The sequence below is a fragment of the Pistacia vera genome, unplaced genomic scaffold (genome assembly GCF_008641045.1).
Source record: "Pistacia vera cultivar Batoury unplaced genomic scaffold, PisVer_v2 Contig584, whole genome shotgun sequence".
Lineage (NCBI taxonomy): Eukaryota > Viridiplantae > Streptophyta > Magnoliopsida > Sapindales > Anacardiaceae > Pistacia > Pistacia vera.
In genome coordinates, this window is record NW_022196428.1 from 463,073 (window position 1) to 482,606 (window position 19,534).

General features: G+C 35.4%; 2 protein-coding genes across 2 annotated transcripts; one reads left to right on the plus strand and one right to left on the minus strand.

Moving 5' to 3' along the window:
• The first annotated feature begins 2,056 nt into the window (after positions 1 to 2,056).
• Positions 2,057 to 2,812, plus strand: LOC116109610. Its single transcript, XM_031395842.1, has one exon. The coding sequence runs from the start codon at positions 2,057 to 2,059 to the stop codon at positions 2,810 to 2,812; it is 756 nt and encodes a 251-aa protein (XP_031251702.1).
• An 11,670-nt stretch (positions 2,813 to 14,482) lies between these two features.
• LOC116109611 lies at positions 14,483 to 15,138 on the minus strand. Its single transcript, XM_031395843.1, has 2 exons — positions 14,586 to 15,138; positions 14,483 to 14,490 (listed from the first exon to the last, which is right to left on the minus strand). Exons 1-2 carry the CDS (start codon positions 15,136 to 15,138, stop codon positions 14,483 to 14,485), a joined length of 561 nt encoding a protein of 186 aa, XP_031251703.1.
• Positions 15,139 to 19,534: the final 4,396 nt, after the last annotated feature.

Below are 19,534 nucleotides of genomic sequence, written 5' to 3' on the forward strand. Positions count from 1 at the left end.
GCCCTATATTCTACCTTTGCAGATGAACGTAACACCATGTGTTTGCTTCTTTGCCTTCCATGATTTCATTGCATTCCCAAGAAAATGCAAAGGCCGGTAAATGATCTCCTTGTGTCTAGACAAAAAAACCTAATCAGAGTCACAAAAACCACTCAGATTAGTAGATGAATCTTTGGGGAAAACTAAACCCTCTGCAGGAGAAGCTTTGATAATCTCAAAATTTTCAAGGCAACTTCATAATGAGGAACTCTTGGCTAGTTTAAAAACTTGCTGAGAACATGAACACTATAGGCTACATCAAGCCTAGTGTGAGTCAAATATAATAGTCTCCCAATTAAACGCTTGTACTGGCTCACGTTCGTAAACAAAGCTCTTTGAAAGTTTGAGAGTTTTATACTAGGATCCATGGGAATGTGAGATGGTTTTGCTCCTAACAACCCAATCTCCTCCAATAACTTCAAAGCATACTTTTGTTGACACACTACAATCCCCTTTGTAGATCTTGCTACCTCAAAACCAAGGAAAAGTTGTAAAAGACTTTATCTTAGTAGGATCATTAGTTGCAAGTACCATGTCATCTACGTACACCAATAAGATAATAAATATATCTTTATCTTTCATTGTGAATAGAGATGGATTTGCATCAGACTATTGAAAACCATGATCCATGAGTATGCTCGAAAACTTTTGGAACCACTGTGGAAAGGCCTGCTTGAGGCCATATAATGATTTATTTAATCGTAACACCTTAGACTGATCTGTAATATGAAAACCTTGTGGTAACTACATGTACACTTCTTCAACTAATTCTCCATGAAGGAACACATTGTTGACATATAACTCGTGCAAATACCAACCTTGGCTGGCAGCAAGGGCAAGAACAGATCTGACTGTTACCATTTTCACCACAGGTGAAAATGTTTCCTGATAATCGATACCCTTTAGCAACTAACCTGGCCTTATATCTCTCTATACTTCCATCTAAATTGTGTTTGATTTTATAAACCCTACTGCTTCCTTATCAGGTGGTAAATCTGTAACAATCCAAGTACCATTTTCTGTTGGAATTTAGTTATTTAATTAAAGTTTGTTTTGAAGTCCTAGTATTTAGGAAGTCCATGTCTCAGTTTGTTTTAAATTTACCTAGTCTATAGGTTTTATTGTAACAAAAAGTGGTCTAATTTTTTGCACGTTAGTGATCCTATGTTTATGCTAAGGTTGTTGAATTGTATTGCCTATTAAAAGGCTAGCTCGGTTTGAATAAAATATCAAGTATTTTTATAATTAAATTTGCATCAGTGGTATTAAAGCCACCGAGAGGGACAAGCGAGAAAGAAATAATGTGTAGCAACAAGCATTTTTTTCTTCATTGTAGTAGCAATTTGTTCATGGCTTCTGAAACTTTGTGCAACCGGCTATTCCTCGTTTTGATGGTCACTATGACCATTGGAGCATGCTAATAGATAATTTCCTGAGGTCCAAAGAGTATTGGCAGGTGGTAGATTCTGGAGTAGCAAAACCAACAGCCGATACAACATTGACTGATACGTAGAGGATAGGCTTGGAAACGTTAAAGCTGAAGGATTTGAAGGCAAAAAATTACCTTTTCCAGGCAATTGATCATTAAATTCTGGAAACAATTCTTTGCAAGGACACCTCCAAGCAAATTTGGGACTCTATGAGGAAGAAGTTCCAAGGCAACACAAAGGCAAAGCATGTGTAGTGCCAAGCTCTTCGTCGAGAGTTCGAGGTTCTTCAAATGAAGGCAAGAGAGTCTGTTTCAAAATATTTTTTGAGGACAATGGCAATTGCAAACAAGATGCGAATTCATAGGGAGAAGCTTGAAGATGTCACCATTGTTGAAAAGATTCTTCATTCCCTAACATCAAATTTTAATTTTGTGATTTGTTCTATTGAGGAGTCTAAAGATATTGATACTCTTTCAATAGATGAATTGAAAATTCCTCTCTGGTACATGAGCATAAGATAAACTAGCAGGATAAAGAAGAGCAAGCGTTACAAGTAGCAACAAATCCAAAAGGATCATGGCGTGGAAATGGAGGTTAGAGAGGAAAGAATTCAACACCACAGACAAGGCGAGAATAAAGGTGTTGACATTCAAAGAGAAGGGAAGGGATGTGATGGTCAGAATTCAACCGAATATAAGTCAAAGTCAACAGACAAATCAAACGTTGAATGCTTCCGTTGTCACAGGTATGGCCATTATTGCTTAGAATGCCATACAAATTTAAATAAACATCGAGGGGAAAGGTCTAACTTGGTTGAATCAAATGAGAATGAAGAGGAAGTTTCCTTGTTAATGGTGACTGATCCCAAGGAAGAAACCCACAAAATTTTGTGGTATCTGGATACGAGCTGCAACAACCATATGTGTGGAGACAGGTCTACATTTTCAGACTTGGATGAAACTTTTTGTACAACCATAAAGTTTGGAGATAATTCTTTAGTTTTTGTTAAGGGAAAGGGAAAGGTAAAAGTCCAAACTAAGGCCACATCTGTTCAGACTATCTCTAATGTTGTTTTTGTTCCAAATCTAAAAACAAATTTACTTAGTGTGGGTCAACTTCTAGAGAAGGGATTTGAAGTTATTATCAAAGATGGATTCTGCAAAATCCAAGATTCCAAGCATGGATTGGTTGCTAAAGTTAGCATGACTGCGAATTGGATGTTCCCTCTATATTTTCAGAATATTGGCAACTCTTGCTTTATGGCAAAATTGATGAATTTGGCATGGCTGTGGCATTATCGATATAGGCATCTGAATTTTGGAGGATTAAAGGCTTTACAGTAAAAGAAATGGTAGCTGGTCTTCCTCACTTTGATTATCCTACAAAAACTTGTAAATAGTGTGCTGTTGGGAAACAACCTCATGATAGCTTTCCAAAAGGAAAATCTTGGAGAGCCAAGAAACCTTTGGAATTGGTTCATTTTGACCTTTATGGACCAATAAATCCAAAATCCAATGGAGGTAAACGTTATTTTATAACTTTCATTGATGATTTTAGTCGGAAGACTTGGGTTTATTTTTTGTAGGAAAAATCTGAAGCCTTTATGGTTTTTAGAAGCTTTAAGGCCTTTGTTGAGAAAGAAGTTGAAAAGCCAATAAAAGTCTTTCGCACTGATTGTGGTGGAGAATACAATTCACGAGTTTGTAAATTTTTGTGAATTGCACGGGATAAAATGACAACATACAGTAGCCTATTCTCCCCAACAAAATGGAGTGAGAGAAAGGAAAAATCGTTCAATTCTGAATATGGTGCGAAGCCTCTTAAAGAGAAGCAACATTCCAAAAGAATTTTGACCCAAAGCTGTTAGTTGGAGTGTTCATGTTCTGAATAGAAGTCCTACTCATGTTGTTCAAACTATGACACCAGAGGAAGCTTGGAATGGCCGTAAACCTATGGTTGATTACTTCAAAATTTTTGGTTGCATCGCTTAAACCCACATTCCAGATCAGAAGAGAACAAAGCTTGATCACAAGGCTGAAAAATCTATCTTTCTTGGTGTTAGTGATCAGTCAAAAGCTTACAAGTTGTACAATCCTATCACTAAGAAAGTAATTATCAATCGTGAAGTGGTGTTTGATGAAGAAAATTTTTGGCCATAGGGTGAAGGTCTAGGCATGCAGCAAATTTCAATAGACTTTGATAGTGATGATCATGACAAGGAGCAACAACTAACAGTTGGAGCTGAAAGTTATCCAACAACTGAAGTTACAAATCAACAACAAAGTTGCAGCAACACACGACCTCAACAAACCAGAAAACAGCTAGCATGGATGAGATTATGAAGTTAGTAGAATTAATCAACCTCAAGATGAAGATAAGGACCCACTTACTTATTTTACAATTTTTTCAGATTGTGATCCTGTTAGGTTTGAAGATGCTTCCAAGGAAGTCAAGTGACAATAGGCTATCGATGAAGAGATAGCAGCCATTGAACGGAATCATACATGGGAGTTGACAGAACTTTCAAAGGGGTAGAAGACGATTGGTGTTAAGCGGGTTTATAGGACGAAGCTAAACAAAAATGGTGAGGTAGACAAATACAAGGTGCATTTAGTGGCTAAAGGCTACAAACAAGAGTTTGGCATGGATTATAAAGAAGTGTTTGCTCCAGTTGCAAGACATGATACAATCAGACTGGTGATTGTTCTGGCAGCTCAAAACTCATGGCCCATCTTCCAATTGGATGTGAAATCGGCATTTTTACATGGAGACTTACATGAAAAGGTATTTATTGATCAACCTCCTGGTTATGTGAAATTTGGTAGTGAGCATAAAGTTTATAAGCTAAAAAAGGCTCTATATGGACTAAAACAAGTACCCAGAGCTTGGTATAGTCGTATAGATTCTTATTTTTGTAAGGAAGGTTTTAAAAAAATGCCCAAATGAGCATACTCTTAACACAAAAATTGACAATGGAGGAAAACTGCTTGTGGTATGCTTATATGTTGATGATCTGATTTATTCTGGAAATGATAGAGTCATGTTTGAAAAGTTTAAGCAATCCATGATGCTTGAGTTTGATATGTCTGATCTTGGGATGATGCACTATTTTCTTNTTTTTTGCATTTCACTCCCCACTTTTCCTGCTAATTAGGGGTAGAATGGTCATTGTGCTCCAAAGGCAGAATTCTAGAAACTTCATTAAACTTTTTGTTCGGCTCGTTGCCGCAGCGAAGACTATTTCTTCGCCCCAGTGAAACTTCACAGAACCTACACCGTGGTTGTAGGGTCTCATCGCCGCGGCGACGATTCTTCTTCGCCTCGGCGAAGACAGTGACCCCAAAATTCCACCAAGTCTCTACAATTTCAGGGCAACCAAACCATATTAACAATATTCCAAGTCAAACAAGGGAAAAGTAAGGGAAATTAGCTACGTACCTCAGGTAGGGCGTTACAATGTAATACTTTCTCTCTCTAGCTAGTATACTCGTAAAATAACAGTAAAACTCACTAAATATATATAAGAAAATATACATGTAGATGAGTATAAAATAATGGGCCCATAACTAATTTTCTTTATATACAAATCTTTACATAATATAATAAAGTCATAAAACATCACTCGACAGTGTTGCCAAACCCTTCTGCTTCTTGATGTTCCAAGCGACCGCAATCTCATCTACTGCCTGTAAAAACATTGAAAACAATGGGGTGAGCACTAATTGCTGAGTAAGTAAACCCGCTATGCTACTCTTCTCTCTCCGTTGCTTATATTCTGAATTTCTTTCCTTACATCACACTTCTCTAATCTTCACTGTTCTGTCTCTATTCTTTCTCAAATTCTAATTTCTCACTACTCATGATAGTAGGCATGGTATCATGCATAGGTATGATGCAAATGCACAAATGCATAGGATGTGCATTTTCTTTTCTGTTTTTTCTATTTTTCTTATTATGTTTTCTGTTTATTTTCTCTGTATTTCTTTCTATGCTTCCTTTCTTTCTATTCTTTCTTTCTTTCTATTATTTTCTTTCTTTTATATTCTTTCTTTTGTTTTCTTTTCTAGCCTTTCTTTCTTTTCTTTCTATTCTTTCTTTCTTTCTTTCTTTCTATTCTTTTCTTTCTATTCTATTCTTTCTTTTCTTTTCTTTTCTAGTCTTTGTTTCTTTTCTTTCTTTCTTGCCGATCGGCCTCGGTTGAGGCATGGATTTGGAACCCTGGCCGTGTGAGTGTATTCTCTAATTTTGGGTACAGTCCTCATCCACATGCACTTCTAACAGATTGTACAATTCTTCTTTCTGATTCTGAGGCCACTCACTAAAGGCGGCGTGCATGCGAGGCTATGTCACTCACGGGTTCCCCATCGCAACAACCTTCTCTTCTTTTATCTTTTACACTTCTTTAAATAAAATTTCAGATTTGAACTTCTTTAATATTTCTCATTTCTTTCTATTTGTTCTTTAATGCTATTTAATACTCTTTAATGCTCTTATGAGTATGTATGCATGTACATGAGCTCATGCTTATTATTCTTTCTAAATTCACATGTTTGGATGCAATAATGCAATATGGAATGTGAACATGTCATTCTCTACCATCTACAAACTCATCTCAAGATAACAAATAATCATACTCATACATGCACTTCTGTTTGACATTTCATCAAACAATTTATATGCATACATCAACTCTAATTTGGCTACACTTCTACCTATCTTCTAAGCCACCAAAATTTGGAATAAAACACACCAAGATTGACGTCAAACCTGTCCAGGATTCACACTCCATAAATTCTACTCCAATTCTTCTATAATTCATCCAAACTCTCATCAAACATCAAGTACACAAACATTACTTCCCATGGATAAATTCTAACCATCATTCAACATCCATTCCATCAACAATTCTTCCCATATAAGCACATACATGCATAAAAGAAGTTCTGTACACAATATTACTCCAATCATGACTAGGGTTGGTTTTACTTACCTTAGATGTGAGCAATCCAATAGTTTAGTAGTCTTCCTTGATCAAACTCTCTTTCTCTTAAATCCTATGAACACAAATCATAAGAATTCAGCACTTTAAAAATTAAATCTCACATCTTAGTGCAAGGATCTTACCTAAGGATGCTTGGGATTGAAATTCAATTAAAAATAAACTAAGATCTATGAATTTTCCTTGAAAAATGATTGAAGAAATTTGAGAGAACTTGGGTGGAAAGTGGCGTGAATGGAAGGGGAAGAATGGCTAGGGTTTCATTCTTGAACTCTTAATATAACAAAATATTACTTATAGTTTCCCATTTTGCCATTGCACTTTCTCTGAAATGTCATCTATGTCCCTTAGTCAATTACCATAATGCCTCATTTTTATTAACTTCCCCATGTTATTCTACTTCTTTCCACTCCCCATTTTTTCAACCAATTATGACTGAAAAGACTATTTTACCCCTAATGGAATTTTAGGGAATTTTCTTCACACTTGTTCAAGATAACTTTAACAAAATTCCACCAAATTAGGGCATAAGTAAAGTTACGTGCCTCAATGTGGGCGTTACATGCCAATGCAATGCACTTGTATTATTATTATTATTATTATTATTATTATTATAGATGACGAAATAAATACCAACCCAGTGTGTCAAGATAGAGCAATTTGACTGTCCAATGTGTCAAAATTGAGCAATTCTAGATCTTCCAAAATGTGCCACATGGCGAACAATCTACATGGGTATTCATGGCGAACAACCAGAATAGGTATTCATGAATCTTGATTCTTTACTTCAATTTGTATGTAGGGGCAAACAATTTATTTATATTGCTGAAAGGTAATGTTTTTTATGTTTCTGTTTAAAACCTTGTTGAAAGGTATTTTTTTTTATTCTCACTATTTATTGACCGAGTCTTTTCGATTGTCTTTGGTACCAGTGATAATCATCTTTATTTATTTATTTATTTATTTTTGCACAATGAACTGGGAAGTAATCTACCATATATTGTTATCTGCAGATGTCCACGATTGAGGCAACTTGTTATGCCAACCTGGAACATAATAAAAAAGGACATAATCTGCAAGGCCATTCGTACATAGAGATGTCTTGAATCTCTGACAATGCCTAGTATAGAAAATTCCCCTTATCTTATAAAGGAAATAGCCCTAAATTGCAAGAACTTTAGTGAACTAAAGGTCATGGGTCCTTTTGACATTCTCTTTGCTTTTACGACAGCCAATTTTGTTCCAAATTTGAAGGTTTTAAGCTTGAGATGTTCAATCATAGTTAAGGATGCCCCATTGCTTATACTAGATGACGTACCAAACCTGGAAATCCTCAGCATCTCACATTGTCTTTATATAGAAGGTCCACTACTTCCTCCACTATTGCCCAAAAAAAGTATTAAGAAGTTAGATAAAATTATCTTGTAGAAGGTTGCTTGATTATGTGAGTTCTTAACATGTATTGAGTCCTCGTGCATCATGTGCCAGTGTACTCGAAGTGATGAAGGCTTTCTGAGGTGGTACAAGCATGAGGAAGGCCTATGGAAAATGGATAAGATGAAGTCTCTTGCTCTTTGATTAGAATAGTTCTGAGACTGTAATTTATTGGTCATAAACTATAGTGTATGTACTTCTTCTTTACATGTTGTTTTGCTTGTATATAATATCTACATTATATGTTCTTGAATAGGCATATATAGAATTGGTCCGTTGGGTTTTAGGTTGTCATCCTCCAACGCTTTTGTCTTAGCTCGTCAACATTGTAATACTTGCATGACAATCCTCTCCCATTTGAAATGCATCATCTGTTTGCATGATTTTGTACATATGGTCAAATTTGACTTCCTGTTGCTTTAAGTTGATCTTCTGTTGTTGATCAATACACAATCAGTTGTCTTATCTGTCATTTACGTTGATAGAATTAAATTACAAGGATTTCTCTATTTTTAATTTATTATATTTATATGTCTACATTTTTTCCACCTTGAATTGGAAATACTGTTTGCGATTCATGTTATTTTATCTAGGGAATTGTTATTGCTTATGTTATTGAATTTGAAACTCTATTGGTTCTGTAAATGTTAGTGTCAAATTCAGTTGTATTGTAAGATTTTGAAGGAATATTTCATTTTCCTTCCTTTATAGTTTTATATTAAGTCGCACTGATATTACTCGACTGAAATGGTAATATTAAAGTTTTACAGTGCACTGTCATTTTGGCTTTGTAAAATTCGCAAGTAATGAAAAGCGTTGTCATTTAAAATGCTGTTGATATTTAATTACTTGAATTAAATTTTGGGATTTAGGGTTTTCTCTGTGAGTTTCAACATTAAGAGCATTTGTCCCAATTTGTTTGTCGCATTTTCTACATCCGTGTTTTATTGTTGACTGAAACTGAGATAAGTAAGTACATTTTCTTTAGTTACAATGATAATGTCGTTTTTTATTTTACATTGGTCTAATTAATTTGTCATCGATTTTAACTTTGATTAAAGTGCTCTTATTCTTACATAGCTCCGAGAATCATTATTATTGTTATAAGAAGTTGTTCTTAGATAGTTGTGCTGATAATTTATTGTATTCACATTGTTTATTTGTTTCTTTGGCAGTTGTGTTGCAGATTATTCTGTTGGTCTTTTTACTGCTGAATTTGGTGTGTTTTGCTTGGGTTGTTTATCTGTTGTTCTGGTAGTCGTTTTGTAGATTATCTCGTCAGTAAATCAACTGTTGAAGTTGGCGCTTTTCTTGTTACGATTTTGTTTATTATCTTATTGTGTTTAGTATATATTGTAATACTATCATTATTTTATGAATCCATGTTATAAAATGCTAGTGGTATATTATCTTGTTGTGTTTAGTATATATTTGTAACAACTGCTGTAACCTAATACAATGCATGCATAATAACAATAGAAAATTGGGCCCAAAAACTTTCTTTTCATTATAAGTCATATGTCTTTTATACACAAAGAGGATTGTTTAGAAAAATTCATTTTAAAAGACAAAATAGGGGAAACAGTGTAGCTATTGCTCCTCGCTTGCCGACGCCCCTCCGACTGCATCAACACCTAGATCCTACATCCACAAAGGAAAAATAACGGGGTGAGCACAAAATAATGCTCAGTAAGTAAAACCCTATATCTGTCTGTCCCCGTATGTATTACTCTTAATTCTTTCCTTATACTATTTCTGTTTCTACTAAAGCGAAGTCATGGCCTCATCTTACCAGAGGTACGACCGGATGGCGTTCACACAGTACCATCTCACTCTCCATGACTATCGGGTGGAATTCACACAGTACCAACCCGTTCTTAGTGACTACCGAGTGGGATCACGAAGCACCTACTCGTTTTTCGTAACTATCGGTGTGGAGACCACCTAGCACCTACCCGTTTCCTCATGCCTTTTGGGTAACGATCACCAGCATTAACCCGTCCTATCACTCACTGTCGGGTGATGATCACAAAGCATCAACCCACTTCTAATAATGTCGGATGATGATTCACAAGCATCAACCCCTTCTCTAAAACTACCTGGTGGTGGTCACAAAGCATCCACCCATTTCTAATACTTTATCGGTTGATGATCACAAAGCATCAACCCATTTCCAATGACTATTCGGGTGGTGATCACAAAGCATCACCCGATTCCCATAACTGTCAGGTGATGATCACAAGCACATCAACCCATCTCTACTACTCTTCTCATTCACTCTATTCTAGCATTTTTCATTCTCTCTACCCTTAGAGTAGTTGCATCCACCAAGTTCTCTACTCTAAGTAACTGTATCACAAAGTTTCCTACTCTTTCTTAGGTCACTTTTCAATGCCAATTAGTGCCTATGGATGGTTCATCTCCACTAATGCACTTATGAAATGCCAACATGCAATGTTGCAAGAATTAAGGTTCCACTACTCATACTCAAACCTCTATTAGGCATTTCAATCAAACACACTCAAGTGCATAATAAAACTCTACTATAGAATGATCTAATCTCTCTCTTAACCATCCACAAAATGGGGAGAAACCCCTCACATAGCCCTAACCTGCCAAAGAAAGACACTTCCAAAAGGGTTCCACAATACCCCTTCAATTCCATCTCAACTACCTTTCCACCCCTAACTCACTTCTTATATTTGAAAGGTATAAACAATCACAAAGCACTAGAAATCTCTATTTAGCTCAATAACATGGCTAAAACATGTATATAACACATACATAAGTGCTATCAAAACCCTAATCAAGAAAATTCCCAAATCTCAACTTGGGTTGGGGTTTACTTACCTTTGTATGGAGAGATTTCATACTAACTCTTCCTTTCACTTGTTTTGCTTGACTTTTCTCTCTACTCTTAACAAAAGAACAAAAACCCTCAATATCAATATATATAAAACTCACAAAGCTTCACAACCAAAGCAAGAATCCTTACCTTAGGATGCCTTAGGTTGATTTTCTACCCCAAATCACTCCAAAAGAGCCCTTTACAAACAAAAAAAAAAAAACCCTTGGAATCAAAAAAAAAAAAAAATTAAATTGAAGAGGAGCCAAGAGAGGATAGTGTCGGTTGGAGAAGACGAATGAAGGGTTGGCAATGTCTTATCAATTTCCTTTAAAATGAAATTTAAATTAAAGTAATAAACAACAAACTCACCATATACCTTCCATTTTGCCCCTTACTCTTCTTTTGGGAATTCTATCTATATCCTTTGATTCATTACAAACACACCCCCATATCAACATATTCTCCATGAAAATTCCTTACATTTTACTCCCCACTTTTCCTGCTAATTAGGGGTAGAATGGTCAAATTGCCCTTAGGGAAGAGAGCATCTAAAACTTAACAAACATTTTGGTTGGACTGTCGCCGCGGCGAGGAAGCTTCTGTCACCGCGGCGAAACCGTCTAGAATGTTTCCCTGTGGCTTCAACACCTCTTCGCCGCGGCGAAGATTCTTCTTCGCCCCGGTAAAGCTTGGCACACTGAACTTCTTCTATTTTCAATCAATTTCAGGGCAAGTATTCAACACAACACTCAGTCAAAGGTCAACCAAACAATATTACCAAGAGACCAACTCAAATAAGAGCAAAAGAAGAAACAATAACTACGTACCTCAAGTGGGGCGTTACAATATTGTAATACTATCGTTTGTTTTTATTGTAGTAATGGCTCCAAAAAAATTGATGAAATTTATTCGAAGACTTGATTCTGAAGCACTATATAGAGCAGGATCAAGCAGTGATTCCAAGTCAGAATCGTTAATGCCTATACAAACTTCAGTTTTACCTGCATCAGTCTCCAATCCCGTGAAACCTGATTCTGGTTCCTGCTATGTTAAACTGACTGAAGAAGAAGATAATCAGTCAGAAGAAATTCCATTACGTCAATTCATGAAATGGTAGAAAACTTGTCAGCAATAGGGTCCAAATACGAATTCTGAACGAAAATGGAAAAATCTTTGTAAAGAAGATCTAGACAACAAAACTTTCGGTCCAGGGAAAAAGGTAATGTTTTTTCACTGTATCATGTGAATATATACTTATGGCATGATAATGTTAAGGTGGTTTCATTGTTTTTGAAATAGGCTTATGAAGGTTTCTTAGAAATCAGAGAACGTTGGCTTGTTTCAGAAGGCGTGGTTGCAGATTTGATAGAACAAAATGAAGATGCGATTGCCGAGTTTGCAGATTGAAAGAACAATTGAAAATATCAAAGGATGCTTTTGAAAAGGTCAAAACCGAATTGAAACATTGTCAAGAATCATTTAAAAATGCTGAAGTGTCTTTTGCAAATGAGCGACAGCAAAAGGAAGTCTTTAAAAAGAAAAGTTATGAATTGTCTAAAAAAATAATAAGATTAAATCTTTAATTGCACAAGTTGAGAAAGATAAAGAAGAGGCTTATGATTCAGTGTCAGATATGTTTTTGAGCACTATTGTAATAACTGCTTTCTACTAGTATACTTTAGAACATATACAATAAAACATACATAATTAGTATATGAAAGTAGTTGGGCCCAAATTTTTCTTTACTTACAAAACATAATTCTTTATATATATCAAAATAACAAGTACAAAAACCTTAGCAACAGTGGATAGTAATGCCAATCCTCCCCGCTTGTCGACGTCCTTCCGACCGCTGCTCACCTATTTCCTGCAAAAATATGGAAAAACAACAGGGTGAGCATAAAAATGCTCAGTAAGTAAATCCCTTAACTCTTCTCCTTCTTAGGTTCTTTCCTTACTTAATTCCTTCTCTTTTCTTTCTCTGTTTCTTACTCTCACTATTCTTTTCTTTCTTTCTACTTTTCTTTGTTCTTTCTTTCTTATTCTTTCTATTCTTCCTAACCATGATGAAATTCATGGCAATATGCATGACTAAAATGCATATGCAATAATGCATAAAATGCTTTTTCTTTCTTATTTCTATTTTCTTTTCTTTTTCTTTCTATTCTTTTCTATTCTTTTCTTTTCTTTCTTGTTTTTCTTTTCTTTTATTTTCTTGGCTTCAAGCCTTCTCATTCTTTCTTATTCTTATTCTTTCTTATTTTTATTCTTTCTCATTCTTTCTTATTCTTATTCTTTCTCATTCTTTCTTATTCTTATTCTTATTTTTTTCTTATTCTTTGCCAATCGGACTCGGTTGATGTATGGATTTGGAACCTTGGCCGTGTGAGTGAGTACAGTCCTCATCTACATGCACTCTTATGGACCGTACAACTTCTCCTTTCTTCATAGGCCACTCAATTAAGGTGGCGTGCATGTAGGAATTCTTCTTGGTACAACCCTCATCCACATACACTCTTACGGGTCATACAATTCTTCTTCTTTTTATGCCACTCAATNTCACCCTTTCATTGTTGATTGCTTTGCAGGTAGACTAGAAGCGAGGGATGCTAGAGACAGCGGGACTACACGTGAGGGGAGATGATTTATTATCATCTCGATGTTTTTATCTTGATGTAAATATGTAAATGATAAATATTTGTGAAATACCTTTGGAAGTTTCCACCCTATAAATATGTTTTGATTGTGTAATTTTTTAAAGTTTGTAAATTATAAGTTTAGATCCTGCGTGATATTTTATATGCATGTTTTGGATATTATTATTATTATCCTTATACAGATTTTTTTCTAAATACAACTCGTTCTCCAGACATGTATCCTCGGGATTCTCATTGAGGGATATTTAGAGGATGCCTGACTGGAGGGGGGTTTTACATTTTCATATTCATATAAATATGTTTAATTTTTCACATCAATCTCTCAAAAACAATGTCTTATATTATATACAATGGATCAATACTTTCTATTATAAACAATGATTCATATAATATAGAAGATATTAATCCCTACAGTTAAAGATTTCGTTGAAAACAATATTTGTCAATGTCTCCGCTGATTCATCTTCTTGCAAGTCTAGTAGAATCTTGATACCTTGTCTTGAAGTTACTCTTGATAGTGCCACATACAATTGACCATGTGTAAAAGACTTGATGGTTCATATACAATCCTACTATTTTGAGTGATTGACCGTGACTTTTGTTTATTATCATACAGAAGCTAACTGTCACAGGTAACTGTCTTCTCTTTAACCTGAAAGGCCACTTCATATCTACATTTGACATTATTATTCTGGGAATTGTGACAATATCTCCAATGTTTGACCCGGTGATAATCGTTGCTTGTATAGACCATTTTCCTAAATGGGTTACGATCAATCTGGTTCCATTGCAAAGACCATCGATTGATTCAAATTACGCAACAACATAATTGGAACGCCAATTTTCATATGCAATTCATGTTTGGGCATGCCGGAGCACATCAGAGAATTAAGAAATTTGGTGGGATAGAGAATGTCATCATTGTTTGAGATACCTATTGCTTTGCAAGTGTTGTCCGAGCTTAAATACATCTTTCCATCTATTGGTAGATTCTGGGTGATATAGTCGTTCAATTTATGTACTGTCTGATTTTTGGGTGTCAATATTGCTCTCTGTTTCTCTCATATAATCAATATTATTTATCTAAGCAGATAAATTTGGAAAAACAGCATTCATAATTGTTTCTTCGTGACTGGTATGTTGATCAATTTTTAAGTCTTCAGGTATTTGGATGTAACTTTCATCTTCTGCAATGTCCCTTCCTTCTCCGATACTAAGTAACCATTCGTTAAAAGCCTTCAAGTTATCCAATTCTGTTGGGTTCACCAAGTTTGTCTTCAACCTCATGTTCTCTGTAAGTGTCAACACCGTTACATGTTTCCAAAGGGAAGATGACGATAGATAGGCCTGTATTACATCATGTTTTTTCCCTTTTGGTATAACTGGTAGAATCTGTCTGAAATCACCACGCAGGGCAACGATGAGGCCTCCAAATATTCTATCTGCATTTGATTGATCTTTTTCAGACAAAATATCTTTCAAAGCTCTGTCAAAGGCTTCAAAGCAATACCTGTTTGCCATGGGTGCTTCATCCCAAATGATCAAAGTTGTTTGTGTAAATAGTTTTTCCAATTGTGTCCCGTTTTTTATATCACATGTACTTTCCGTAGTGATATCTAAAGGAATTTGAAAACGTGAATGTGCTATTCTTCCACCTGATAGAAGCAATGCAACAATTCTTGATGTAGCTATGGCCAATACAATTTTACCCTTGGATCTTAATTTGGCCATGATTGTTGATCATAGGAAGGTTTTGTCTATTCCACCATGTCCGTAAACAAAAAATGGTGTTCCACTTTGATTGTTGATAGAATCAAGGATCAAATCATATACACGTCTCTGGCCATTGTTGAGACCTTTGTATAAATCACTGTGCACTGTTTCCATGTTGTCGATATCATAATCTAATTCTTCAGCAATTAATCTATTATGTGAATTCTAAAAAATAGAATAGTCTGGAATTGGCATTCCAGGGAAATCAGCCAAGGTTTTCCTCCCTTTTTCATGGGCTCATCAATTTGGAACAATGCATGATTGTGAGTATATTCCTCAGTGCATCTCAATTCTGTCATCCGCATTTTTTGTTTAAGAATGTAGGGAATGTCTTCAGATAGGCATTCTGCATTTGCTCTCCATAAGTCTCTTAGACTCACCACTTCATTATATATAAGAATAGTTACAAAGAGTTGTCTTAGCTGTCTTCCAGTAGCCCACATTGATGCTTCATCCAAGCAATCATTCCATTCTTTATCATCATCGAGCAATCCTAATGCATAACATGCATCTTTGAATGTAGGGAATATTTCTCCGTTGACAGTTCGAATATCTTCAAATGATGTTGCTCCTCTTACTAAGTTCAGAAGCATTCGCAAATGATATTTCTCATCACTACCTTGAAATGAGAAATACACCTGCCAATACACCTTGATTTTTGTCGTGGCGACCATTGTTTTTCTGTATCCTTCCAAACCCATTTGCTCGAAAAATTAGGATAAGTCAATGATCTTGCAGAATGGTATCGTTGATTACACTTCATCTATTCAGTCAATTTCATTTGCGTAACAACCTTACTTTCCAAAAGTTGAACCAAACACTTACTTGGATCGAAAATAACTGTTTGTCCGTTCTCTAAGTGGAATGGCAATCTTTCAACAACTGGTTCTCTGTAATACATGTCAAACGTAAATATCCTCCAGCAAGCTTACATAGAAGAGATATATCTGTAATGTTTTTCATTGAATTACTTAATATCGTATTTATAACAAATATCAACAAACAATATAAAAACATTATATTTGATGTATTTTGTAAATACCTGCAGTCCAGATATGCCTTTATTTCGTCTTTGTCCTATAAAATCTCGCATTGATTGTTCTGTTAACCATTGTTTTCAATTTCCATAGAAACTCTCGTTCTGTCCGGCCCCTTGTTAACATACTTGAATAGATACTTGATTGATCTATGTTGATTACATATCTCAATATTTATGTGAGCATCAAACTTAACCAAAAGATTCCTATTATAAGAAGCAACAAAATGGTTTTCCAGTTTGATACCCTTTTTCTCAACAAATGCTCCATTATTCCGTCTTCTATACATTGGGTATCCGTTGTCATCCACAGATGTTTCATTGACAAATTTCTTTGGAAAATGTTTTTTACATCTTCCTCTTTCCATACATGGTGAATTCTGGTTAACATCACCGTACGAACCGTGGATCATGTGATTCTTCACAGCTGCAAAGGCAACACCATCAGTTTCCTTATTTGGAATTTCAGTAGAAACTATTTTATCTATTTTGGATGCCGAAGGATTCTTATATTGGGAATGTAGAAAAACCAATATATGAGCATGTGGGAGGCCTCTCTTTTGGAACTCGATAGTGTAGATTGTTAGATTTGGTGCCCTAGAGCCAATCAATTATTAAAAAATTGACTCTTTGTAATAATGTCTATTAATCAATAAAAGACAATTTTCTTCTATATCATGTAAATCATTCCCTGCATTGATATATGTCCTTAGGATGGTTGAACCGTGACGAGGGTATCAAGTGTTTCAAATCTTGATAGTGAGAACCCTATGATCACATATAGTGGCTATTCTAGAAATGTTCGTAGCCTTAGTATTATTCTGACCAAGGACACAGATAATATGGTAAGACTATTATAGTGTTGAAGACCCTGTCAAAAGATAGTGATTGATCTCACTTGTCAAGGTTGTTTGCCGACAACCTGGTGCGACACATGGGTGTTTGCTATATGCGAGTTCACTGGACAGACCCACCAGAGGATTCCATATAGATGGTAACTCCAGTGTCTATGGAATCAATCCTCTAACGAATGGTGTGCATGTGATCCTTAGACTTGAGATTACCGGAGCATCTTGTGCACTGATTGGTGTAGTTTGACACTAACCTAACATAGTTCTATTCAAAGCTATCAATATGGTAGTGATTGGCTGCATTGAGGAGTGTATCAAGACTATGGTGGATCAACAGATGATTCATCACTTCCGGGTACGGGAGAAGTTATCTCATGGCGAAATTCAGTGAATGACAATGACACTAAAGTTGCGGCCACAATGGGATTGAGTTGTTGCTCAATCCAATTTATTATTTCGGTCATTGGTTCAGTAACTAAATACAAAGATATCGAGGATATCTGAGGTTGACACTATTTCTGTACCTCAGCCTCGATGAGATAACGCATGATGAAAGGATTTGATTGCACAGTAACGATATCGTTGATAGGCTGCGATTTCGCTGAATCTGAATCTATCGGGTGGCCATGATGTCTTGCTAGTGGCCAATCTTGGTTTGTGTGTAGTGAGATGATTAATTGGAGTTAATCGCGATACTACTCACTGCTGATATGATGAGGAACCTACGAGTCACACACTTAGAAGACAATTTAAGAATCAGTCTATGAGAGGGGTATTTTCGTCTTTTGGGATGAAAGGGTATTTCGGTAATCTTACAGTGCAATTAAATTTGCTGGGGCTGTTGCCTGTGTTTAATTTTAATCTCAATATTAAAATTAGTGAGATTATATTTAAACATATGCGCGCATGTATTTAAATGTATTATTATTATTTAATTAAATGTTAATATATTATTGTGTATATATTAATTGATTTTAATTGTAATAATAATTAATTAAATTTTAAAATACCAATTAAAGGGTGTTTGGTTACAAGGGTGAACTAGGGTTGGAGCCCACATCTATTCCTATGTGGAATAGGGTTTTTAATTGTTGCACTATATAAGTGCAACTTAAAATTAAAAACATAAGAGGATTATTCATTAAAAAAAAAACCCTCGCCACACAAAAGCTCTCTCTCTCTCTACGTTTTACTCTTTAGTGAAAAAGAAATTTTTTCTTATTCTTGTTTCTTTGATTCTTGATGCCCTTGGTTATTCTAGCAAAATAATCAAGGGTTCTGCGGATTGTCTTCGTGTGGACAGCTTGAGTGCGTTTCTACGTTGAATCGAGTAGCGAAATCAAATCTAGAGATATTTGGAGGAGCCTCCAAACGTGTGTAAGCATTTTGAATCCTTGTATGGATTTATTATATTCTTGTAATGCAGAATTTATAAACACTATAATATGTACCTAGATTTGGGGCTAAGCATATCATCGGTTTTTATTTGTTTTAAAACTGTGTTTTTTCGCTACGTACTCCTGATCTTTTGCTAACAATGGTATCAGAGCCTTGGGTACCAGATTATATTGTTTAATCGTTGATGTTTGATAACATGATTGGTCTGATAACATGTTTTTGTATAATCTATTTTCATGAATCTGAAAGATTTCTATATATTGATTGGTTTAATTGATCAATTAACTAATGATGTGTTGATGAGTGACCTATTGGTTGGTTGATGTCCTGGTCGAATGCTTGTGCATTCGATTCGATTTGCATTTGTGTCGTTACATGAAAAACTGCAAAAAGGGTGACTATGCAATTCACTGTTTTGTAGTGTTTGCCACGGCAAAATAACACTTCCTCGTGGCGAGAGGCAAAAAGTGAATCGCGATCACGGTATGAAACTCTCTGGAACTTTTCTGCGTTTTTTGAAGTTCACGATCGCCGCGGCAAAATAAAACTTTGCCACAACGACCATGGTATTTGAACTTTGCCATGCAAAGAAGTTCTTCGCCACGGCAAGAAAGCCACTGTTCTAATTTTTTCATTCTTCGCATAGGGGCCAAATTGCAGTTTTTGAACCTTTAAAACCAATAATCATTCGGCACATATAAGAAGGGTAATTTAATAATTTTCACCCAATTCAAAATGTTTGTTTTGAATATATGCGATGTTCTTATTTGAAATTGCATGGTGTTCGGTACATGAGCCCTAGACCTATTGTTTACTGTTTAAAATTTTTGGGTTTGTTTGTAATTTTATAAAGAAATAGGACCTGCGTGTCCTGCCTCTCTCTCTTATATCTCCATGTATTTCTCTTCTTATCTCATTCCCCTTGTATGTAATGCGAGGTTTCTATTTTTATTGATGTAAATTAGAATAGGATTTTTTATTATAAAAATTCTTTGTAATGATCGTGACGAAGAAATGAAGGAGCTATAAAGAGGAATAACTTGAAGACCCAAGATTTACTTTTAAACCC